This window comes from Armigeres subalbatus, chromosome 2, assembly GCF_024139115.2.
Source record: "Armigeres subalbatus isolate Guangzhou_Male chromosome 2, GZ_Asu_2, whole genome shotgun sequence".
Lineage (NCBI taxonomy): Eukaryota > Metazoa > Arthropoda > Insecta > Diptera > Culicidae > Armigeres > Armigeres subalbatus.
In genome coordinates, this window is record NC_085140.1 from 116,694,369 (window position 1) to 116,721,854 (window position 27,486).

Below are 27,486 nucleotides of genomic sequence, written 5' to 3' on the forward strand. Positions count from 1 at the left end.
CATGATAGGAAGAGGCTCAAGAGAGGTAAATGTAAGCCACCCACCACGAGTTTCTATCGGTGGTGACGAAATCGAGGTGGTTGAAGAATTCGTATACTTGGGCTCACTGGTGACCGCCGATAACGATACCAGCAGAGAAATTTAGAGACGCATCATGGCTGGAAATCGTATGTACTTTGGACTCCGCAAAACGCTCCGATCGAATAGAGTTCGCCGCCGACAATCTACAAAACGCTTATTAGACCGGTAGTTCTATACGGACACGAGACCTGGACGATGCTCGTGGAGGACCAACGCGCACTGGCAGTTTTCGAAAGGAAAGTGCTGCGTACCATCTATAGTGGGGTGCAGATGGCGGACGGTACGTGGAGGAGGCGAATGAACCACGCGTTGCATCAGCTGTTGTGGAAAAACCATCCATCATTCACACCGCGAAAATCGAAAGACTGCGTTGGGCCGGGCACGTAGCCAGAATGTCGGTGAAAATGGTTCTCGACAACGATCCGACGGGAACAAGAAGGCGAGATGCACAGCGGGCAAGGTGGATCGATCAGGTGGAGGACGATTTGTGGACCCTCCGCAAACTGGGTGGTTGGCGAAGTGTAGCCATGGACCGAGCCGAATGGAGAAGACTTTTATGTATTGCACTTAGTCACCTGTCTAGCGTACTGGGGTCGTGGGATCAAAGCCCACCGAAGGGGCGGTTACCCTCCAATACCTTTTCCAAACTAAATCTATCACATGTTGTGCATATGCATAATCGAGTTTCAGACATAGTAACTCCCGATTCAGTTCTTTATCATGACAACATGCGAAAAAAAGTCCCAATAGTGGACCCCCAACCAATAGTGGACCAGACATTTTTTCATTATCATTCCATCGGGAGAACCTACCTTACAGTCCAATGATTTGATTACATGCATTGAAAATGCTATGGAAAGTAAAATAGATGTTTTTTTATAATTCTGTAAAAAATAAACACGAGAGTGTCCGTTATAGGAATATTTTGTGGGGTCCATAATAGGGAACGTCCCGAAACGAAACATGAAAATCAAATGAAGTGTCGACTATAGGGAAGCAATTTTCTATTATGGACACCCAGGGGGTCTACTATAGGGCGAATTCAGTCAGACTTTAAAATGTTAATTTCAAAGAATAACGTCGAGTATTTGATTGTTTTATGTATGTATCGTGAAAATCACATCAAACTGGAATGCACTTCCCCATACGAGCCAATCCAAAAGGCTCGTAACGATTAACCCCAAGAAAACCCAACAACTATTAGGTCTCAACAAAAGGGATCTCAACATCTACACCGGTCTAATAACTGGACACTGCCCCTGCAGATACCATCTACAAAAGATCGGATCAATCCAAACCTCAAATTGCCGCTTCTGTGACGAGGAGAGAGAAACATCAGAACACATCCTCTGCTATTGCAGTGCACTCACCCAACGTAGGTTCAAAGTTCTCAGCAAGCCCTTTTTAGGGCCTGCTGACATATGGATCTTATCCCCCAAGGACGTGGTTGGCTTCATAAAGCTAGTCTCGCCAGAATGGGGGAGTCACATACTGTAACTCAGGATCTCTATTCATCAATAATAGATGGTCTTGAGTTCAGTCGATACCAAGGTATCTCAGTGACAAACATGTTCCTGAGATAACTTGCGTATTTCACAGTAAAAGGGTATATCACAATAGTCCTAAAATCTGGACGCAGTGATCTTCACCCGACAAACGAGAAAAAAAAAAAAATGTATCGTGAAGGGAAGATGCAGAGCTTGATATTAGATATCACGCAAAATTAATATTTTGAAAACTTCCACTCCTTATGCCAGGAAGAGCAAAATTTCGCTACTAGGGGGTCCACTATTGGGCATTTTACCCTACATATTTTAAATGTACACAGAGATGATAAGTGAGAGTTTTTTTCATTCTCTTTTGGATTCAATTATATTAGATAAAGCTGTATTGACTTAATGTCGGCTCCGTAACGCTTCACGGCGCATTACCCTTCGCAGTAACAAAAAATACAATTTGGCTTTCGGATTGCATAAATATTATTTTTCGAAACCTGCCATATAAGTAAAAGAAATACATCTATTCATAATTTCTATCGTACGAATAATTGTTATTATATTATTAACTTATTCATAAGCCTATTATGAATATCATCTACATACCATACTTAAGCGAGTGCCCTCCTATGTCGGTCCATCAGTCAGACTGACCAGGGCGTACACCTGCTCATTCCGTACACTAAACTGCCCTGCTGTTATCTAGGCGGGCAATAAATCGAAGTCATCACTCACATTCACCATGGGAACATGGCTCTCCTCGATGACCGGCTTGGCCTTGAACTCACACAGCGAGTTCTCCTTCATCTTCCACTCCCAGTCCATTTTCTGGACCGCATGCAGACTTTCCGCTTCGTTGTGGTGCCGCAGCAGCATGGCTTCCTTGATCTTCTCCCACTTATCATCGACGTCCTGCAACCAGCTGAGGAACAGCCGACCGTTGTAGCGCGATCGTGCATTGCGATCTTTTTCTTCCTGCTCAGGTGTGATAATGTTGTAGACCTCTTCGTCCTTCAGGATGGTACAGACGGAAAATGGAAGCGATTGGTTGGCCAGAGCTCGTGCAGCTCGACCGTGCACCCGGAGGATTTCCTGCTCGACTGCCAGGACCAGTTTCTCCTTTTCGACAATGTGCTGCATTTTTAACTTGTGGCGTTCCTTCTCCTGAGTTGTGAATGTTTCCTTCATTTGCTGTTGCAGGTTCGTTGGGGGCTGAATGTTGGGTTCAACGGGAGTTTTGCCGGCCAAAGCATAGGCGCATCTATTCAGTAGGTAATCTTTGAAACCTTGCGGAGGTTTCGGTTGCACGGGGAAAAGGCTTCGCTGGCGGCGTTCAATCTGTCTTCGAATGTTCAAAAACATTTGATAGCAATTGGTGATCGGTTGATCGTGCGGGTGAACGTCTGGAAGTTCTTCTTTGATTTCTTTTTTCTCTTCGTTCGCAATCGAAGCAGATGCAGATGTGGAGGGAGTAGAAGAACTTGAGGCAGCAGTCAACGATTGATCCTTACTGGTTTTGATTTTCCGTTTTCTCGGATGAACGGCTGTTTCTGAAGTTGAGGTTGAGGTTGTGGTGGTGGATTGAGTACTCTGAGTTGAGTTCGAACCGGTGTTACTAGAGGTGTTGGTGCTACTACTCGTATTTACGGATGCTGTAGTAGAGCTGGACGAAACAGGTGGGCTTTTGGGATTGGTACCTGTGCTAGAACCAATTTCTGATTCATTGTCTTTTTGATTGGCACTGGCAGGGCTTGCAGTGCTTCCGTCTTTGTCTTTGTTTGTGCCGCTATTGCTGTTGTTTCCAATGCCAGCATCGCCGCTGTTGGATGCAGGGGAGGGCGCTGCGCTACTCTGTTGCATCTGCGGCGATGAGTTGTTCGATCGGTCCACCGAGCGATCACTCTGATTGTCTTTGCTACGGCCACTGCCTCCTTCGGAGGATGCATTGCCACCACGGTGACTGCGAAGTACCCGTGACTGAGCCCTTTCGTCATTCGATTTAGATGTTGTTTTCTCGTCCGAACTCTTGGAATCGGATGGGCTTGCCGACCGGGATGAGGTACTCTCTTTGTCGGCACTGGAGTCGTTGCTGGAAGATACAAGAAAATCGGAATGTACAATCACATGCTGTGATAAACTAATTTATTCAATAAAATTCATAACATAAACAAGTTCTGCTTGAAAAATGATTAATATATTCACAATTCTTCACTTGTTAGAAGACGAGTTAGTACTATGGTATTATTTTCCCGAATACGAAGCGTGCATGCATTCGTGGATACCAGTCATGAAGCTGCAGCGTAAGCCTATTGTACGATTATCGAATCAATACATTTTTAAAAGTGCATTCCAACAATTTCCAAACGAATTTTTCACCATTCAACGACGTAATATGAAAGGTAACAGTCCCTAGTATAAGTCAACTACATTTGAATGATGATTTGTTGAGCTTTTCAGCGCTTTGCGGAACGATTTCCTTAGGTGGCCCGTATTGCCCCGATCACCCCTAACTTCGCCTGGAAAACACTAATCATCTCGCGATTTTCAGCATTTTGTATTAAGGCCTCTTACGGTGTCATTCAGAATGGCTACCTTGCGGCTCACCAACACAATCTTACAATTACCCACCTTCTCACTCCGATTAGCACTAAGCAGCTTATTTCCGTTACACCTAATTATCTTTTCACTAGAAAAAGTATCAGAACTAAGTTTGAACCTAAACCTACTTATTGACAATATAATCGAATCATTTAGTGCACATTTGGCGTCTATTCAATGAAAATAAAACCAAGTGAAAAAAATTCCTGGGCTGCGAAATGGTGAGTTGACATCCGGGAAGGGGCGGCCACATTGAGAGTTGACGTGAAGTCAATGTCAACTTCTCTCCACGAACAGCCTAGATAGCCGTGTGGTGTCGGCAGCTGGTTATCTGGCTAAGAATAACATTACGGATTGCCTGTTCCAGTGGTAAAAGTCCACCATACAGGTGACCCCTAATTCTCGGTGTGATGCGGCTTTATGCTTACCGTGCCTACGAATGAATGGTTAGGGGGGTCTAGTAAGAACCTAACCGCAAACGGAGCCTGTGAAGCACCAGGGCCCCCTTCACAGTATTTGTGCCCTAGCTGCGCTAACCGGAGCTATGGCGTAGTTGACTTTTTACTTCTCCGAGATAATCGGCTACTCTTATTCAACTTCATCGTGAGGTTAAATAAGAGTGGGGTTATGAATATGTGTTTTAATTAGTTTTCAACAAATTGTCACCTATATGGATTCGCATTATGCGGTTTTTACAATGTGCTTTGTGTATGTTACCTATATGGATTCACATTATGCGTTTTTTCACAGTGTACTCTGTGTCTCGTCCTTGACGTTTGGCTGCGGCTACTCTTGTTCAATCTCAACGTGAGGTAAAATAATAGTGGGGTTATGAATATGTGTTTTACTTAGTTTTCAACAAATTGTCACCTATATGGATTCGCATTATGCGTTTTTCACAGTGTACTCTGTGTCTCGTCTTTGACGTTCGGCTTTAGCTACTCTTGTTCAATCTCAACGTGAGTGTGGGGTTATGAATATGTGTTTTACTTAGTTTTTCAACAAACTTCCACCTATATGGATTCGCATTATGCATTTTTTTTTACAATGTACTTTGTGTTTGTCACCTAAATGGATTCGCATTATGCGCTTTTCACAGTGTACTCTGTGTTTCGTCTTTGACGTTTGGCTTCAGCTACTCTTGTTTAATCTCAACTCGAGGTTGAATAAGGGCGGGGTTATGAATATGTTTTTTACTTAGTTTTTCAACAAATTTTCACCTATATGGATTCGCATTATGTTTTTTTTACAATGTACTTTGTGTTTGTCACCTATATGGATTCGTATTATGCGTTTTTCAAAGTGTACTCTGTGTCTCGTCCTTGACGTTCGGCTTCGGCTACTCTTGTTCAATCTCAACTCGAGGTTAAATAAGAGTGGGGTTATGAATATGTATTTTACTTAGTTTTCAACAAATTGTCACCTATATGGATTCGCATTATGCGTTTTTTTTTTTACAATGTACTTTGTGTATGTTACCTATATGGATTTGCATTATACGTTTTTCACAGTGTACTCTGTGTTTCGTTCTTGACGTTCGGGTTCGGCTACTCTTGTTCAATCTCAACGTGAGGTTCAATAAGAATGGGGTTATGAATAAATGTTTTACTAAGTTTTCAACAAATTGCCACCTATATGGATTCGCATTATGCGATTTTCACAATGTACTTTGTGATTGTCACCTATATGGATTCGCATTATGCGTTTTTCACAGTGCACTCTGTGTTTCGTCTTTGACGTTCGTCCATTGTTATGTCCTCTATGTTTTTGTGACACCTCTCTTTAGTCCCTAGCTGAATGCGTGTGAGTCTACATAATTGGCTTTCCTATAAATGGTCCCATTCTCCTTTCCAACTCCATTTCCTCTTCCTTTCCCCTTTTCACTTCCTTTTCCGTCAGGTAAATGATGAGAAAGGCCAGTGAAGGCGATGGCACAAATCTCCCAAATTGAGGGGAACGTGCCTCCTGAGCCGACGTTCTGATACCTGATACCTGATACGGTGTCATTCAGAATGGCTACCTTGCGGCTCACCAACACAATCTTACAATTACCCACCTTCTCACTCCGATTAGCACTAAGCAGCTTATTTCCGTTACACCTAATTATCTTTTCACTAGAAAAAGTATCAGAACTAAGTTTGAACCTAAACCTACTTATTGACAATATAATCGAATCATTTAGTGCACATTTGGCGTCTATTCAATGAAAATAAAACCAAGTGAAAAAAATTCCTGGGCTGCGAAATGGTGAGTTGACATCCGGGAAGGGGCCCCTAACATAGCTCTGGTCCTCACAAGTTCCAATACTCACGCTTCCACGGGTCTTCCGATGACAATTGACCGCCAGCTAAGGGTTGCGTACTTAGCTGGTAGTGCAGCCTGGGCACTGTTGTCCTTCTGACATCAGCTAGAGTGAGAGGGTGCGTACTATGGGGTCTGCCTAGGATGTGGTGGGGTTCGACAGTGGGCTCTGTTGAACTTCTATAAAAAGCTGCATGTGTCCCCAAGCAGGCCCTATCAAAGCGACCGTGTGCCGCTCAAAGCGCACTAGCCTAGTCCTGGTGTTGGGTGGGACTTTAAACAAATTTGACCCGACTGATCGAGCGTCTGTCCACCAAGGAGGTGCGGCTCCAACAGCGTCTGTTCTGGCATCCAGCGGCTGAGTATGAAATGCTATTCCCCGGAAGCTATACCTAAGATGGCAGCCCCATCCCGGTGGATAGGGAACCTTGGGCCAACAACCTACTGTTCCCGAAACATCAATTTGTTCGAGAATCCGATAATGAAAGAATACGGACTGATTTTACGGCGACGACTCTTAGCGCGAAACAACGGACACGAATAGGAACATGGAACGTTTTAACCCTAGCCCAGCAGGGTAAATTGGCACAACTTGCCAATGAGGCACGCCGCATGAAGCTTGAGATCCTGGGACTGAGTGAAGTCCGTTGGCCAAACTTTGGAGAACACAGAACGCCGTCGGGACAAGTTCTGCTATACTCTGGTTTACGAGGTGAACACGCTCCCCGGCATCGCGGAGTTGGCTTCCTACTAAGCGCGCAGGCACACTCTGCGCTTATGAAGTGGGAACCTATAAGTGAAAGGATAATCGTTGCCAGATTTAGAACACGGGTCCGAAACCTTACTATAATCCAATGTTATGCGCCAACCGATGCTGCCGATCTGCAAGACAAAGAGAACCTCTACAGTCAACTCAATGCCGTCGTAGATAGAATTCCGAAGGGTGATATCAAGATCTGTTTGGGCGACTTCAATGCGAAGATTGGATCCGACAACTCGAACCATGAGCGCATTATGGGACGCCATGGTCTCGGAGAAATGAGCGAAAACGGAGAGCTGTTCGCAGAATTTTGTGGTAATAACGACATGGTGATCGGGGGATCGCTCTTCCCTCATCGACCGGTTCACAAGGTCACGTGGGTCTCCCGTGACGGCTTTACAGAAAATCAAATCGACCACATCTGCATCAGCCGAAAATGGAAACGGAGCCTTCTTGATGTACGGAATAAACGTAGTGCCGATATCGCGTCTGATCATCACCTCCTCATCGGCGAAATACGCCTGCGCATTGCGCGGATTCGTCGGCAGGAGGAAAGAGTTGGACGACGATTCAACACACGCCGACTGGAAGATGCCTCGGTGAAACGGTTTTTCGTTGAAGAACTGGAGACGCGTGCTGCAGATATTCCGGAAGGTGGCAGCGTGGAAGACCAATGGACCGCCATCAAGAATGCCTTCATCGCCACCAGCGAGAACAATCTGGGTGAACTACGCACCCAGAGAAAACAATGGATCACCGATGAGACCTGGAGGAAGATAGAGGAGCGAAGAGAAGCCAAAGCCGCGATAGAGCGATCGAAAACCAGAGGAGCCAAAGTCTTAGCCCGATACACGGCTCTTGAGAAGGAAGTAAAACGCTCATGTCGACGGGACAAGCGAGCGTGGGCAGACTCTCTGGCCGACGAAGGAGAGAGAGCCGCCGCAACCGGGGACATTCGCCTCCTCTACGATATCTCACGACGCTCAAGCGGGGCGAAGATGAATGCAACGATGCCTGTGAAAGACGCGAATGATCAGTTATTGACCGACCCAACTGACCAGCTGAAACGCTGGTTCGAGCACTTCCAACAACTTTTTCAAGTGCCAACCAGGCCATCACCACCTCGGCATGATCTGCCTAGGATCCGACGTATAACACGTGTCAATACCGAAGCTCCATCACTGCTAGAGATTCAAACAGCCATCCAAAGCATGAAATCGAATAAAGCCCCAGGGGTCGACCGCATATCAGCCGAGATCCTCAAAGCTGACCCCATGACATCCGCTCAACTACTGCATCGTTTATTTCGTAATATCTGGGACACCGCAACTTTCCCGGTCGACTGGATGCAAGGTATCTTAGTGAAGGTGCCCAAAAAGGGTGACCTGACTGTATGCGATAACTGGCGAGGCATTATGTTGCTGTGTACCGTTCTCAAAGTTCTGTGCAAAATTATCCTAGCCCGGATTCAGGAGAAGATCGATGCGACTCTCCGGCGGCAGCAAGCCGGATTCCGTGCCGGAAGATCCTGTGTGGACCATATTGTCACGCTCCGCATAATTCTGGAGCAGGTCAACGAATTCGAGTCCCTTTACTTGGTATTCATTGACTATGAAAAAGCTTTCGACCGTCTCAATCACGAGAATATGTGGGGCGCCCTGAGACGCAAGGGGGTTCCTGAGAAAATCATCGGCCTCATCGAAGCACAGTACGAGGCCTTTTCGTGTAGAGTGCTGCACAATGGGGTCCTGTCCGACCCTATCCGGGTCGTAGCTGGTGTGAGGCAAGGATGTATTCTATCACCGTTACTGTTCCTCATCGTAATCGATGAGATTCTGGTAGATGCGATTGACCGTGCAATTGACCGTAGTCATCAACGTCAACAAAACCAAATCGTTGGATGTAAACACGGCGACTCCTTCCAGTTTCACAGTAGCCGGGCAACCAGTGGAGAATTTTGAAAGCTTCCAATATCTTGGTAGCCAAATGGCGTCAGACGGCGGTACCAAGATCGACATAGGCGCACGGATCAAGAAAGCAAGGGCTGCCTTTGCGAGTTTAAGAAATATCTGGAAAAACAGGCAGATAAGTGAACGCACCAAAATACGAATTTTCAACTCTAATGTGAAATCTGTGCTGTTATACGCTAGCGAAACATGGTGTGTATCAGTGGAGAACACTTAACGACTGCAGGTGTTCATTAACAGATGCCTGCGGTATATAATTCGGGCCTGGTGGCCTCACAACTGGATCTCAAACAACGAGCTCCATCGTCGTTGTCACCAGAGGCCGATAGCAACAGAAATTCGGGATCGGAAGTGGGGCTGGGTCGGCCACACTCTACGTAGGGGCGGAAACGAAATCTGTAAGCAAGCATTAGACTGGAACCCAGCGGGACATCGCAGCAGAGGCAGACCCAGAGGCTCATGGCGGCGAAATAAGAAATAAAAGAAGTCGACCGAAATCTAACCTGGCAACAGGTTAAAGCGATAGCCGGGCATCGCTCAGGATGGAGATCTTTCAAGTCGGCCCTTTGCACCACCGGAGGTGTACAGGATCCATAAGTAAAGTAAGAAAAAAAACCGCCCATGCCAACGACGTCGTCGGTTGCTCGTCGTCGGCAGCGTCGTATGCAAGCAGTCATTGATCATTCCCTATCGCAGCAGACAGTGCTGTCAACATAAAACACTGTGAAATCATAGTGAAAACATGTAAAATATCGAAAAAATAATAAATCTCCCTCCAACCTGTTATCTACTAATGTGGTAATTATATCATTATTATTCTAATTTGGAACGTCTTGAAAAATGAAAGAGAAAACGCAGTAAATTTCAATTATGATATTTGTGTGTTTGAAGAGCTGGCAACAATGTCGCAAGATGTGAACATAAACAGCTAGCTTAATGAAAACATAACACATAAATATTAACGTAAATCAAAGCAAATCTGTTGATTTTCGGACACATTTCGATAGTTTATGACATAGTTCAACCGTATTGAGTAATTCTGAGTGCAACTCAGACTGAAATCGATCACATTAATGCAATGTTTACGGTGATCGGATGTTAACAAAAAAGGGTTTATTTTTGTCTGCCTCAAGTTTGTCTGTGTCAAGTTTCTCACGACTACTATTATTGAGTTGATGATTTTTATGGTACAACTACAGAAAGATTGGAGTGCCACCCCAAGTCACCTTAAATTCTTCAAGATCTGAATGAGTATCATAGTTTTTCAATATAAATTGTGTTGTCTAACTGCAAATCACAGTTTTTGGATGTTTCTGCACACGATTTAAACGGGCGCGGAATAGGTAAAACCCGATTTTCCGGAGGCCGTCCAGCTATTTGGCTTTGCCGACAACATTGATAGGGCTCATTCACAAATTACATAACGCAAAAAACACAGATTTGAACCCCCACCCACCCCTCCGTGACTTGTTTGTAACATTTCCTTCATACCCACCGACCCCCCTCTGTGACGCATAACGTCTTACTAAAATTTCACAAAAATGATAAATTGGTATTTTTATTGAACTCTTCCTTAACTTCCTTCATAGTACATAATAATATTGTCAAAATTTAATTCAATTAGAAAGTTCGTTTTTTTATATTATTTTATTATTATTGTTACTCGTAACAGAATTAAACAAACCCACCCACCCCATAGCCAAACCGTAACATTTTGTAACGCAATGTTGTGTACCCACCCACCCCTTTATGCGTTATGTAATTTGTGAATGAACCCATATTATGGAACGTAACTTTGAGAAGATGGAAGAAGCCTACATCAGATTGGAGAGGGATGCTAAGCGGATGGAACTAGTCATCAACACGTCGAAGACGAAGTACATGATAGGACGAGGTTCAAGAGAAGACGCATCATGGCAGGAAATTTTACGTAATTTGGACTCCGCAAAACGCTCCGATCGAATAGAGTTCGTCGCCGTACCAAACTGACAATCTACAAAACGCTCATTAGACCGGTAGTCCTCTACGGACACGAGACCTGGACGATGCTCGTGGAGGACCAACGCGCACTTGGAGCTTTCGAAAGGAAAGCTACCATGGGTACCATCTATGGTGGGGTGCAGATGGCGGACGGTACGTGGAGGAGACGAATGAACCACGAGTTGCATGAGCTTAAGGGAGAACCATCCATTGTTTACACCGCGAAAATGAGACGACTGCGGTGGGCCGGGCACGTAGCCAGAATGTCGGACAGTAACCCGGTGAAAATAGTTCTCGACAACGATTCGACGGGAACAAGAAGGCGAGGTGAACAGCTAGCAAGGTGGATCGGTCAGGTGGAGGACGATTTGCGGACCCTCCGCAGACTGCGTGGTTGGCGACGTGCAGCTATGGACCGAGCTGAACAAAGAAGACTTTTATTTGCAGCACAGGCCACATACCGGCTATAGTCTGGTAATAAATAAATAAATCGTGAAGGACCTATGCTGTGAGAAAGGTAGATTGACCAGGTGGAAGATGATTTGGGGACCCTTCCCAGATTACGTGGTTTGCGACGGATAAATAACAATAATGATAATGTCGGGCATAAATCCGGTGAAAATGGATCTCAATAACAAATAATAACTTGAAAGTACACACACCTGTTTGAGGACGCTACTACGTATGGTAGCGCAGGATGGTTCCTGGCTGAGGCATTTTTGCCATTCCTGGAGCTTCCACCGGTTTCCGTGTCGCCTCCTGAACTCTGCTGTGGTATGACGATTTTCAATGGTGGAACCTTTGGCCCTCCCCCAGTGTTGAAGTTCGAATCGTTCCCTTTGCTTCCGGCATCATCACAATCGGCGTCACTATCGTTAGCATTGCTACTGGATGTTTTGTTAGCTGAAGCCGACGACGACGCGTTCGAGGCCGGTTTCGGACTTGCGCATGGGCTTTTCCTATCCAGAACGTTCTTGGCGGTTAAACCGAGAGTCTTCGACGGTGGACCAGGCAGCTTTCCACTCTTGTCCGGTCTTGAAACTAAGCCCCGAGTACCACCAGTGACACTTTTCGTGGTTTCCTTATTGGTGGTATCTGAGTCTTTTCGCTTCTTCCGCTTATTATCGTCATCGTTTGAGGCACCGGCGCTATCATCAGCCGTATCATTCACTTCCGAAAAAGGTCGTTTCGATAGACTGGAGCTGACTGCACCGGAACCAGACCCCGGGGCCCCTGCACTCTGGTTGGTATCACCGTCGCCGCCGGTAACACTGTTTTTATCGCCAGGGGATTTTTCATTCTTGTCACTGTTGCTTTCCTTTTCGTCGCTCGAACTTGAGCTGGAATCCTTCGGTGTCGATTTGAACTCGTAGATGTCATCTTCGTCCTTGTTGACGGCGGAGGACGCGTTGGAGCCGGCAATGCCGCCGCTGCTCGCATCGTCTGCATCGCTGTCCTGGTTGGAACTCTTTTTTCCTCCGGTACCGTCCGAAGGTTTTTTCAGCTGCTGCTGGACACGGTTAGTTGCATTATCTGGAAATGGAAGAAATTGGAAATATGGAAGACGTGAGTTGTGGTGACTTTTGAACAGTTATCATTGATATATCGAAAAGTTTCGTTACACTGAGAATAAATGCTGGTATCCAAATATATTCCACACAATAGTATTTTGCAGATCAAATGTTAGGTTAGGTCAATTTCACTAATGTGATATTTTTAAGAATAGATGTACCAGTTGTGGCTATAGTACCAGTTGTCGCACTAGTGCTTTATATGCCAAATGGCCAATCAAGTCACCACAAACCAAGTTCATATCGATAAAGCATATTCATATGATACGATAAAACCTTTGATCTCCCCCAAAACAAGCAAAGCATAATTGTAAAAATTGATTTTGCTTAATGTTCGGCGTCCTTTGCACCAGTTGTCGCACTAGTGGTCCCTATTTGGCCGGTCCCATAAGAAAACAATGGGATTTGCCAAATAAGGAACCAAAATTAAGAATAGTGCCACAACTGTTGCATGCGTTCCTATTATGGATTAATCAATTTTGATGATTATAACAAATTTTATAGTGGTTTTCACAGCTATTCTAAGGAGCAGGAAGTAAAACCTTTCGCTTGATATATAAAGTCCAACCACGTGCCTTTTACTTATTTTTAAAAAAATAGTTGTTCTTATGTATGGCGACAATCCCTGAGTCGAGCATCGGCGACCAAGGCACTGGAATTGCTGTCTCAGATCCACAAGAGATCCAATCATGGATTTCTGGATCTAAAAAAGACGCAATAAAGGTTGCAAAGGAAGCTTTCACTCGGGCCAGGGTTGAGAGGGCTGTGAGATCTTTCGAGCCATTTAAGTCTCCTGGCATGGATGGAATATTCCCAGCGTTGATCCAAAAAGAGGAGAAAACACTGGTTCCACCCTTGGTTGAGATTTTTAAGGCGAGTCTGATTTTGGGGCACATACCTAACGATTGGCGTCAAATCCGGGCTGTCTACATTCCGAAGGCAGGCAAGAGAGATAAAACCAACCCCAAAGCATTCAGGCCGATAAGTTTATCCTCTGTAATGCTCAAAATTATGGAAAAGGTACTATGCGAGTACATAAATCACAAATTTATCAAAGCAATGCCTTTGTCAAAAAACCAATTCGCTTATCAAAGTGGAAAATCTACGATCTCGGCACTACATACGGTAGTTCAAAAATCGAAAAACACTTAATGCAAAAGAAATTGCTCTTGTAGCATTTCTTGATATTGAGGGCGCATTCGATAACGCTTCTTATTCGTCTATAGGATCAGCAATGTTGAGGAGAAAATTCGACCCATGCATTGTTACCTGGGTACATGCTATGCTAGCTAATCGGAAAATCTCCTCTGAGCTTAGCGGTTCATACATCACTGTTAAAGCAACAAGGGGGTGTCCGCAAGGCGGAGTGCTTTCTCCTTTGTTTGTGTCACTGGTGGTGGATGAGCTTCTAGACAGCTTAGAGAGAAGAGGCTTCGAAGTGGTTGGATATGCTGATGACGTTGTCATTATTGTACGAGGCAAATTCGAAAGTGTTATCGTGGAAAGAATGCAATCTGCCCTAAATCACACTTTTTCCTGGTGTCAAAAGGATCAACTAGGCATAAATCCTACAAAAACTTCCATTATCCCTTTCACCAAACGGAGAAAGGTACAACTGAAAACCCTTTTCTTGAATCAAACACAATTAGTTTATTCAAGTGAAGTAAAATATCTAGGTGTCATACTCGACGCAAAGCTTAATTGGAACTCTCATCTCCAATCAGTTGTGCAGAAAGGTCTCAATACACTTTGGGTTTGTTCAAAAACCCTTGGTAAAAGATGGGGCCTAAAACCAAGTATGATCATGTGGATATTAGGGTGGTTCAAAAAATCGATTTTGCTCCATAGTGCTCATCTGATTCTTTACCATGTTTTGAGTGTCCTCTGAAAATTTGAGTTCATTTGGATTAAAATTGATTTAGCACAAGCCGTTTCAAGTTTGCATGCAAATTAATATGGGGAAATTATTTTTTTCATTATACTGTTAATGACACTTCCCCATTAAGCGCAGTTTAAAAGAAAACCTACACAGCTAAAAGGAATACTCAACAGCTTTCACCCAACGAAAACCGCATGTTGATTAATCGCCCCAATAATTAGTAATCGAATTTAATCTATACCGTAGTTTTTCTGAAGCTAATTGCATAACTCATCAACAGGCAACATTGCTACTCGTGGCGCGAAAGATAGCACCCCACAAATTCAGGCTACTATGTTGCACTGCACATTTCAGTGATGCCCTCAAAGAAGTTTAACGATCATGACTAAAGATTCGCAACCTATCTTAAAATCGATTACTAATTATTGGGGTGATTAATCAACATGCGATTTTCGTTGGGTGAAAGCTGTTGAGTATTCCTTTTAGCTATGTAGGTTTTCTTTTAACCTGCGCTTAATGGGGGAACGTCATTAACAGTATAATGAAAAAATAAATTTCCCCATACTAATTTACATGCAAAATTGAAACAACTTGTGCTAAATCAGTTTTAACCCAAATGAGCTCAAATTGTCAGAGGACACTCAGAACATGGTAAAGAATCAGATGAGCACTGTGGAGCAAAATCGATTTTTTGAACCACCCTATGGATATATAAAACCATTGTCCGTCCCAGGACAACTTACGCTTCCCTTGTCTGGTGGCCTAAAACTAATGAGGCTGCTGCAAGAGCTAAGCTCAACAAAATCCAACGCACCGCTTGCATAGCCATCACTGGTGCAGTTCGTAGTACACCCACTTTGGCCCTAGACGCAATGCTTCACCTGCCCCGGTTAGATCAATTCATAAAGCTGGAAGCGGAAAAAAGTGCTCTAAGGTTAAAGAGAACAAAAACACTGCTGTCGGGAGACCTTACGGGTCACCTCAGCATATTAAATGAATTTGTCATAAATCCCGCAATAGGAATTTGTAGTGACGGGATGGAAACGGTAGTCAATTATGACTTACCTTACGATGTGTTCATTCCTTCCCGCCAGGAGTGGGAAGGAGGTGGACCCAGCGTTCCAACAGGCTCTATAAATTTCTTCACAGATGGTTCGAAAATGAATAATCTGACAGGATCCGGAATCTATGGCCCTACAACAAAAATTTCTGTCCACTTAGGACAGTGGCCCTGATATTTCAGGCGGAAATATATGCAATATTAGAATGCGTGTTATTATGCCTGAGGAGAAAGTATAGATTTGCAAAAATATGTATTTTCTCTGACAGCCAAGCGGCACTTAAGTCGCTTAATAACTACACTTGTAACTCAAAGCTAGTGTGGGAATGCATTCTGGCTTTGAAAAACTTATCCATACGCAATCGAGTCTAGCTATATTGGATCCCAGGACATACGGGTCTAGAGGGAAACGAGATTGCTGATGAGCTATAGCCAGGAATGGATCTAATGAAAGGTTCATTGGCCCTGAGCCCTTCTGCGGGATCTCAGACTGCTCTGTAAAAATGGAACTGAACAAATATATGGTCAGTCAAATCACATCAAACTGGAATGCACTTCCCCATACGAGCCAATCCAAAGGGCTCGTAACGATTAACCCCAAGAAAACCCAACAACTATTAGGTCTCAACAAAAGGGATCTCAACATCTACACCGGTCTAATAACTGGACACTGCCCCTGCAGATACCATCTACAAAAGATCGGAGCAATCCAAACCTCAAATTGCCGCTTCTGTGACGAGGAGAGAGAAACATCAGAACACATCCTCTGCTATTGCAGTGCACTCACCCAACGTAGGTTCAAAGTTCTCAGCAAGCCCTTTTAGGGCCTGCTGACATATGGATCTTATCCCCCAAGGACGTGGTTGGCTTCATAAAGCTAGTCTCGCCAGAATGGGGAGTCACATACTGTAACTCAGGATCTCTATTCATCAATAATAGATGGTCTTGAGTTCAGTCGATACCAAGGTATCTCAGTGACAAACATGTTACTAAGATAACTTGCGTATTTCACCAAAAAAGAGTAAATCACAATAATCCTAAAATCTGGACGCAGTGATCTTCACCCGACAAACGAGAAAAAAAATGGCGACAATTGGTACACCCACCCTAACTCCACAACGGAAAAAGATACAGACGATGTTCTTATAGAAAAACATGCGTCCTGAAAAGCCCCAATAGTTTTCAGAATTTCATTCGTAAAAAAAATCTACAGCTTTAACACTTTTTATTCGTTTTATCATTATGACCCTTTTGCAAGATTTACGAGTAAAGATGCATTTTCTACCAAAACTATACTTTAAAGAAAATAAAAATTATTCTACAAAGTTACTATGTCTTAAACTTGAGTTTGGAATAGCTTAACATGTGAAAGATTTATTTAAAAAAATGTATTGCAGGGTAACCACTTGAGGTTACCACTAGGATTGCCAATCCGGAGATGGCGAGGTCAATTCTCGGTCCGGTCTAGGATGTTTTCAGGTTGGAAACATTCTCGACTACCATAGTGTATCCATTGTAGTTGCGACACAAGATACATACTTATGCAATGGTGGGCATAGGAAGCTCTCAATTAATAACTGAGGAAATGCTAATAGAATACTAAGTTGAAAAGCAGGCCAAGAAAGAAGTTGGAACGTAGAGCCATAGAAGAAGAAGAAGGGTAACCACTTCCTTTGGTGGGTTTTGATCCCACGAAACCAGTACGCTAGACAGGTGCTTTCCCTACTAAGCTACGAAGGACCTCCATCGTCTTCTGCAGCTCAGAAGGCTAATGATGAGATCAAATTTCCAACACCAGCCACATAGCCGAACTCTCTCGCAATCTATTTTTTAAACCAACTCTTTCACACGCATCGTTTTGTGCAATGCCAACCGAGTAGGATAAGTTTTTGAAGACAAGAAATGTTTCTATGGTGGTTTGAGACCCCTCCCGGCTCTAGAAGGGGGGGGGGACTCCCAAACACATGAAACACAGATTTCTGCAAAACTCGGGAACTAATCAAGCAAATGGTGTCAAATTTGGCAGGTTTTTGAAAATAATAAATGTTTCTATGATGGTTCGAGACCCCTCCTCGCTCTAGAATGGAGGAGGCTCCCATATAATCAAAAAAAAAACCCAATGTGAAAAAAGAAGTTTTAACGTTTGCTCTGCAAAATGATATCGAATCGAAGAGCAAGCGTTAAAATTTAAATTGTGAATACAAAATAAATGTATTTGCTAACTTATTACTTTTGGGCGAAACAATAAACTTTCTTTTTGGCTAACAACACTAACGTCAATATTTTCGATTAGTACTAATTTCAGCTTCTAATTATTCGATTAGTACTAATATCAACAAGATATTTATGTGTGCTCTGATAAACTTAGTTGATTAAATCTATAGATTTCAAAGTGTGGATTATTAGTAGTGAACTAGACAATAATTTTCCGAAAGGTAATCCTTGATAGGATAAACAATCATTCCCCCGAGAGGGTATCCCTGATAGGGTAAGGTAAACAATAATTCCCCCGAGAGGGTATCAATGTGTGAATATGTAAGCAAATAGTTGCGTAGAATATTGTTGATGATTTGTTTTTGATTTAGATGCAAGATTGATGTTCTAGAGTCTGGTGTGTTCTATCCGTGACTGCATTCCGAAATCAGTGGTTGATTTGAGTTCAATGTTAGAATATGTAAACAAAGAGTAAGAACATGTGGGCAAAGACTGGCGTAGAATATTGTTGATGATATGTTTCAACGCCGGCACGGCAAATGCTGGGTAAAGCGTACCATTGGTACTTCGCGTACCTGAAGGAATAATATAGACCCCATCTCGCGGTCCTTAGCCTCTTACACAGCAACTCCTATCCCTACCTCCCAGTGGAGTCGGCAGGATACGAGCAACCTTAGGGAAGATCGGGTAACCAACCCCGGTGGGAGCTATGGTCGTATGCTGACATGGAAGGGGGGTTTTGCTCCTCTCCTGAGGTGCAAATCTTATTGAGCGTCTATTCTCCATGTCAGGATCGGCTCACAATCGCGTCTGTTCTCCATGTTAGGGGCGGCTGATCATCGTCCGAGTGCCAGCGAGGGAGTCTAAGTGAAACTGTGCACCATGGTCCACCGGAAATAAGGAGGAATGGCCACCCAAAAAAAAACTCACGCAACGAACAATCAACAAGAGAGTACGGACCGGAACCATCGGCGAAGTCCACTGCGACAAAAAGGGACTAGCGATTGGAAACTCGGTTCGTGGAACTGCAAAAATCTCTCATTTTCATCGGGACCACACGCATACTCGCCGATGTGCCCAAGGATCGTGGATTTGGCATCGTAGCGCTGCAGGAAGTTTGTTGGAAGGGATCAATGGTGCGAACGTGTAGAGATAATCATACCATCTACCAGAGCTGCAGCAACACACACGAGCTGGGAACAGTTTTCATAGAGATGGGCGATATGCAAAGGCGCGTGATCAGGTGGTGGCCGCTCAACGAGAGAATGTGCAGGTTGAGGATCAAAGGTCGGTTCTTCAACTTCAGCATAATCAACGTCCATAGCCCATACTCCGGAAGCACTGATGATGATAAGGACGCATTCTACGCGCAGCTGGAACGTGAGTACAACAGCTGCCCAAGCCACGACGTCAAAATCATCATAGGAGATTTGAACGCTCAGCTTGGCCAAGAGGAGGAGTTTAGACCGCCTATTGGGAAGTTCAACGCTCACCGGCTGACGAACGAAAACGGCCTACGACTAATTGATTTCGCCGCCTCCAACAATATGGGCATTCGCAGCACCTACTTCCAATACAGCCTTCCGTATCGGTACACCTGGAGATCACCACTGCAGGCAGAATCACAAATCGACCACGTTCTGATTGATGGACGGCACTTCTACGACACTGACCACTATCTGGTGATGGTTGAACTGCGCCCAAAACTATCCGTCATCAACAATATTCGGTACCGACGACCGCCGCGGTACGACCTAGAGCGACTGAAGCAACCTGATGTCGCCACTGCATACGCGCAGCATCTCGAGGCAGCGTTGCCGGAAGAGGGTGAGCTCGATGAGGCCTCTCTTGAGGACTGCTGGAATACAGTTAAAGCAGCCATTAACGACGCAGCGGAGAACAACATCAGATATGTGGGACGAAGTCGACGGAACGATTGGTTCGACGAAGAGTGCAGACAGATTCTGGAAGAGAAGGACGCAGCGCGGGCGGTCGCGCTACAGCAAGGTACCTTGCAGAACGTGGAACGTTATAGACGGAAGCGGAGACAGCAGACCCGCCTTTTCAGGAGAAGAAACGCCGGCTGGAAGAAGCGAAGTGCGAGGAGATGGAACAGCTATGCCGTTCTCAAGAAACACGCAAGTTCTACCAGAAGCTCAACGCATCCCGCAAAGGCTTCGTGCCGCGAGCCGAAATGTGCAGGGATAAGGATGGGAGCATATTAACGGACGAACGTGTGTTGATCGAAAGGTGGAAGCAGCACTACGAGAAACATTTGAATGGCGCTGAGAGTACAGGCAGCGGAGGAGATGACTACGTCAGTTCAGCGGACGATGGAACCCAACCAGCCCCCACCTTGAGGGAAGTTAAGGATGCCATCCAACAGCTAAAGACCAATAAAGCAGCTGGAAAGGATGGTATCGGAGCTGAGCGCATCAAGATGGGACCGGAAAAGTTAGCCACTTGTCTGCACAAACTCATAGTCAGAATCTGTGAAACTGAACAGCTACCGGAGGAGTGGAAGGGAGGGGTTATATGCCCCATCTACAAGAAAAGGGACAAGCTGGAGTGTGAGAACTTTCGAGCGATCACTATCCTTAATGCCGCCTACAAAGTGATATCCCAGATCATCTTCCGTCGTTTGTCACCAATAGTGAATGAGTTCGTGGGAAGTTATCAAGCCGGCTTCGTTGACGGCCGCTCGACAACGGACCAGATCTTTACTGTACGGCAAATCCTTCAAAAATGCCGTGAATACCAGGTCCCAACGCACCATTTGTTCGTTGATTTCAATGCGGCATACGACAGTACAGACCGCGTATAGCTATGGAAAATTATGGACGAGAACAGCTTCCTTGGGAAGCTTACCAGACTGATCAAAGCAACGGTGGATGGTGTGCAAAACTGTGTGAAGATTTCGGGCGAACACTCCAGTTCGTTCGAATCGCGCCGGGGACTAAGACAAGGTGATGGACTTTCTTGCCTGTTGTTCAACATTGCGCTAGAAGGTGTCATGCGGAGAGCCGGGTGTAACAGCTGGGATACGATTTTCAACAAATCCAGTCAATTTATTTGTTTCGCGGATGACATGGACATTGTCGGCCGAACATTTTCAAAGGTGAGAGAACTGTACACCCGCCTGAAACGTGAAGCAACAAAAGTTGGACTGATGGTGAATGCGTCAAAAACAAAGTACAAGCTTGTGGGCGGAACCGAGCGCGACAGGGTCCGCCTGGAAAGCAGTGTTATGATAGACGGGGATACCTTCGAGGTGGTCGAGGAATTCGTCTACCTCGGATCCTTGCTAACGGCTGATAACAATGTTAGTCGTGAAATACGAAGGCGTATCATCTGTGGAAGTCGGGCCTACTACGGGCTCCAGAAGAAACTGCGGTCAAAAAAGATTCGCCACCGCACCAAATGTGTCATGTACAAGACGCTAATAAGACCGGTTGTCCTCTACGGACATGAAACATGGACAATGCTCGAGGAGGACTTGCAAGCACTCGGAGTATTCGAGAGACAGGTGCTTAGGACCATCTTTGGCGGTGTGCAAGAAGACGGTGTGTGGCGGCGAAGAATGAATCACGAGCTCGCCTTACTCTACGGCGAACCCAGTATCCAGAAGGTAGCTAAAGCCGGAAGGGTGCGATGGACAGGACATGTTGCAAGAATGCCGGACAGCAACCCTGCAAAGATGGTGTTCGCTTCCGATCCGGCAGGTACGAGACGACGTGGAGCGCAGCGAGCGAGATGGGCAGACCAGGTGCAAAACGAATTGGCGAGCGTGGGGCGTATTCGAGGATGGAGAGATGCGGCCTCGAACCGTGTATTATGGCGTCAAATTGTTGATTCAGTGTCATCTGTTGTAGTCTAAATAAATGAATGAATGAATGTTTCAACGCCTCAATAAAAAAACAAGGAGAGCTGAAATCTAATTTTAGACTGTTATTCGCCAGATAAGCGCCTAAATGAAGCTTATTCTTTAGCCATGTTTCCTATTGGCCCAATCGGACTATTTTTTAGTACTTAGAATGCACGAGAAAGGCATAATCACCGATAGGTGGATCAGTCAAGGGTTTTAGCTTTATGATTGCTATTGTAAACTGTGCTGTTTGAGAAATCTTTTTAAGATTTCAGAATAGACAAAATAGGTGCCCTTAGCGTTCGACGAACAAGTTCAATGAAACTTCCATATTATTTATTATGTTAGCCCGAGTGAGCGGAAAAATATCGTTGATAGAGTACGATAGTCAACGAACGGAAGTGAACGACGGCAGTTTAGTTGACGACGAATAAAATGAAACAAACGCAAAGCCGGGAAGCGCACTTGATGATGTCTACAGTGAATAAGCTCTGCTCGAACTGAACCGGAGCTGTTGAGATGATAATATTGTTATACTGTTAAATGAAAGAGCCGATATTGTGTACATGCTTTATTTTTGGTATGCCACCATCGTACACAGGATAATAAAGCCAAAGTTATGATTTATATTACAGCACTTGCGCGTAAATGCGTTCGAATAAATAAAATTTCATGAAACTGGATTATAGTACGGCTTGAGTGCCCAGCTTCTAGACTTCAGTGGCACGGACGGGTCCAAACCAAACAAAGATGTAACGGATGAAGGGCGTAGCTGGGGAATGGACAGACACGTTGTCGAGCATACACATTTCACATTTACAAGGCTCATACAATTGTGACTGCCATACCGCGTTGCGACTTGCGTAAATGCTTACAGAATGTGTTCTGTTGACAATGAGGTAGATAGCATGAATCTTGATTATGCTAGATACAACGTTGACGAAGTGAAATGCAATAATCAGACCTAAATTAAAAAGCAGAGAGGATTATGTGATTAGATTCTCAGTAGCAGTATTATAACCATGAACAATACAGATTTGTTCTAATGGAGAAACGGTTCGACACTTCATCTTATAGCTCCCATGTTCACCCCAGAAAAAACAGCAATGAAAAGGAATTTGATTTGTTTTCTTACTAATACTGTTCGACAGAGTACCAAACAATAAATTCACTGTTCTGGTAGCTTATCTCATAACTCATATATTCATTCAATCAAACACGAAACAATGAAAAGCAAATGGACTCCACATTTTCGTGATTTCGTTTGCACTGAGCATGCAAGTTAGCAAACAGAATCGATGAAACTGGGGTAGTAAATAGTACTATGTACCAATAATTTAATAAAAAAAATTAAACCTTACTGGTTTTGAATGTAAATTCTTATTCTGAAGATAACAATATTGTTTATTGCCACATCTGAGCACAAGAACAACAGTTTCTAGTAACATCCGTGGCTCCTATGAACTATTGTACTTGTGGCAACAACCCGCCACAATCATTCTCACAGATGATACTCCACTGAATGAATGAGTTTCAAGACAAAACATATTATGATATGACTAAAGCGTTCTTGCTGTTTCTGAAATGATGATTCGTACCTATTTGTCACGTTTGCTATTGCAGCGAAACTAAACATCTTCCATCCGGACCTAGGACCATTCGATACCGGCATTCCTTCAAACAACGTAAAATTGGTAGTGCATAGTAAATCTACATAATTATAAAAAGCGCACTCTGTCATAAATCGGGTGCACGCCGCGGCCCAGACAGTCAGACTAAATAAACAAATATTGTCTGTTGTATGAGCATAACAACACTGCTTTTGTTATTAATAAATTCGAAATTGCGCTCTTTCGTCGGTGGTTCCCATCGTCGTCGGCCGTCGCCTATCGCCTATCTGCGCCCTGGCTGTCGGTCGATGTCGGCATCGCAATTTTCAACAACCCAACAAACGTGTCCGGCCTCATCCGCATGCACTTCGTCTAATGTTTTCCTTTGCCCATCACCGAACAGGCGAAGTTTGTTGCAGCAACAGCGAAAGGCAATCCGTTTCCCAAAGCCAGGCGCGGATTACTCACCCAAATAAGTACCATCAAGGAGGTTGGCGGCATCGGTGAAGGAGGTTGGAGTAGAAAAAAAACAGTGACGACAAGATGCGATATGGCATGGGAAGCGGAAAAGGCAGAACAAATAAATAGCCTAGTGAAATAGTATTTACTAATGAGTGAAATTATGGGGTTGAAATCATAAAACTGACGGATTTTTTTACGATTTTGACGGTTTAGCAGTTGACGCATTATAAGGTGGGCCATAAGATCAAAGTTAAAAATATTTATGAAGGTAACCGGAAGAACACTTTTGAAATTTGTTGATGGACTTCAGAGAAATGCTAAATAACTTAGTCGGGTAAACTCTAGTGATTTTCAGCATAACATTCATATCAATATAACAATTAACGCAGTAGAAGCTTTAACTTCTATTAAAAATAGAATCTTCTTCTTTTTCATTGGCCTAACATCTTCAACTGGGAGATTGACGCCTCACAGCTTAGTGTTCATGAGGCACTTCCATAGTTATTAACTGCGAGGTTTCTAAGCCAAGTATTTTACAATTTCTGCATTCGTATATCATGAGCAGGCTTCGGAATTCTCACTCATATGAATAAAAACCTGCGATTAATCCATTAAGCGGAGTGTGATTTTTCATGGTCCCCCTGTGAGGAAATATTCTCACACAACATTTTTATCAGGATAGAATAGCGGGTGATAAATTCGTGAGCGCCGGCTAGCTGGATAATTTAATTTTAATCCACAAATTTTCCTTCTCGTCGCCTCACCAGATAAATTTTACAAGCATATTTACAAAAATTTAGGACCGCAACGGGATTCGAACCCAAAACAATTTTAAAATATTTAGAGCGCCCACTATAACCACGTCACCACATAATTTGATTGAAAGCGAAGGGAAAAATTGCTGTATTGAACCTTCTGCTTATCGTGGCGCATCGTCAGATTCAATCAGCTTGGAGAGGCAAAGTAAGCAGCATTTGATTTTCGCGAAACATGGGAAGAAGGATAACAATTTTTCGCACCATCGCTTGTGCCGGAGTTTATCGCACTGTAATTTATCCGGATAAAATGCATGGTGGAGTGATCAGTTGTCGCGTGAGTGAGTGAGAAATCCGAACCCTGATCATGAGGCTAACACGATGATACTTTTATGCCCAGGGAAGTCGAGACAATTTCCAATCCGAAAATTGCCTAGACCGGCACCGGGAATCGAACCCAGCCACCCTCAGCATGGTCTTGCTTTGTAAACGCGCATCTTACCGCACGGCTAAGGAGGGCCCCAAAATATAATAAGCAAGAATATTTCACCCATTAAAAAAAAACTAAGCGCACAAAAGCTATCATTTTTGACATGCCCTCAAATAATTCATAATTTCTCCTGCGGTCAGAGAACATGATTTGCTTTATTTACAAGATTGTTCACTTTGCCTCACCGCCTGACCATTTTACCCGCCCAAATCCAAATTGAATTATTTTAGACTAATTTTAAATTATAAAACAACATATTTGAATATTGTTTATTTTTTCCACAACAGGCACAACCAATAAGATAAACTTCGACACATTAATAAAGTAAAAAAAACTTCGACACACATGCATTGAATAATGCAATTTCTTGATAGCCACTTAACAGCAGCAATATTCTTAGTGAGCAGGGATAAGAAAAATCAAATTTTCAAAAAATCGAGGATGATCAAACTCACCCGCTATCTAACTTTTAAATTTTCAAGTGATAAATGCTCGCTATTGATTAAGAATCGTTTGAAAATCGTATCTTGATTTGAAGCATTTACCGTTACATTTTGAACTCCTTTTCTCACTACCATGAGACCATAACACCAAATAGAAGATATAACGGAACTGTTGACAATTTGCTGATATTAGTAAAGATTAATGTTTGAATGAAACTTCTGTGTTTATTATCGTTTGAGAACAAAATTTGAGAAGTTGTCGCCGGCGACAACTCGTCTACTGTTTTCACGTGAAAAGTTTTACATGAAAATTGCAATCATTATCGTCTGATAATGATTCAGCACAACACTGTTAGTGAGTACAATTTACATCCCTGAGTGAAAGTTTTACGAGAAGATCAAAAGAATGTCGAAGAGAAGAGGAACACGTTGATACCGAACGAACATGATTGAATGAATTGAATAATTGAAAGAAAATGGATCCGAGGCCTTCCTGATTCTGTAATTTCTCCATACAAATGTCATGCCGAAATCATGATATAAACATAACTATTAAAGCCATCGCATAAGAATAAATGCCAGATGGAGAAATACTTATGTTATTAATCGAACAGGCGAGAAGGAAGGGTACAAACTGAATTTGGAATGTTCTTTGGATATCTCGATCTTGACCCTAGATGAAGTGAAAAAGCACCCATCCACTGAAGCTAAACAGTGAAACTAGTAAGAGAAACGAAATCCTCTTCAAACTTTTAAAACTTACCAGTCGAACACAAAAAACAAGTTTTGACAAGAAATTGATCTTCTAGGGAAAAGGTACACTCTCGAGCTGACTGATCTACGAAGAGGCAAAAACAATCGACTGTAACTAACTACTACTAAGGTGAATATTTAGCTCATTACACCTCTTGAAAAAATCTCCTATATTATGGTAAATGTCCGACTTTGGACCCCCAGAGGAAGTCCTTTTCAATATCTGCTTATACCTACTTATCAAATTACGGGTTCGATACGGGCGAAAATCACACGGTTTTAAAGATGAAAATCTTGTTCATGAAATTATTGAAGTTATTGATATACCGGTGAAATTTGCAACTTCATGAAATGAAAATATTCTTCGTTCTGGATAGTGCAACATATTTTCAAATGTACACATTTTGGACACCCCCAATTAAGTCTCTTAAAAGGCGAATTTACAATTCACTCTGGTCAATTAAGCCGAAGCGAAGTCTTATATCTCGATTAGCATGCCTTAATAAGATGATTTCTGCATTTTAAATTCTCAATTTAGACATTAACTTATTGTGTGCATTCTAAGATTTTCAGCGATGTATGCTTTGAAGCGCAACGCATGCCTTTTTGCATAAACTAATTTCATTAAAATTTCATCTAAATATCGTTATTTTCGCATGGGAAACTACACAAATAGAAAAATCCACTGAAATTTACGCTAAAAATTATGCACATAAATGGAACGTCATTATTAGCGTAATTCCAGAACGGATATAGCCTAAATGTATACAATATTTGACGTGAATCGTCTATTTGCATACGAGTTGTAAGCAATCTTGTTAGGAAGAGGGCCATTTCAGCGAAGAATAGTGTAACTTTCCGCATGGCAAGTTTTGACCATAAATTATTAAGGACTGCGCAGTCCCATATTATAGATAGATTTTTTTTACACTCAATTACACTTAATTTTTTTACCGGTATCTCATCAATTTTTTTGAATTTTTACCGAGATTTGCACAAGCGTGCCCCAGCAGCTCCTGAATATTAAATGTACTAATTTCGGAATGAATTCGGCACCAACATTTCAAAAGGGCGACACTGCTATTGTAAACAAGAGCATCTCTCGTCGTTTGTGGGTCAATTTGAGTCCACTCACGTGATCCAACACCACTGATAGAAGCAGCGAATTCTTTGTGCTGGATTGTGCACAAATTACCCTACC

At 43.4% G+C, this 27,486-nt stretch overlaps 1 protein-coding gene across 2 annotated transcripts in view; it reads right to left on the bottom strand.

The window, feature by feature from the left end:
* Positions 1–2,080: 2,080 nt before the first annotated feature.
* LOC134210705 (ankyrin repeat domain-containing protein 12) overlaps positions 2,081–27,486 on the bottom strand; it is a 129,850-nt gene continuing 104,444 nt past the window's right edge. For both annotated transcript variants that reach the window (XM_062686931.1, XM_062686932.1), the window contains exons 5-6: positions 11,846–12,716; positions 2,081–3,666 (exon numbers count right to left, since the gene is read on the bottom strand). In XM_062686931.1, coding sequence (XP_062542915.1) covers positions 2,280–3,666; positions 11,846–12,716 — 2,258 coding nt within the window. In that variant the 3' untranslated portion in view covers positions 2,081–2,279. The remainder of the gene's footprint in view (positions 3,667–11,845; positions 12,717–27,486) is intronic.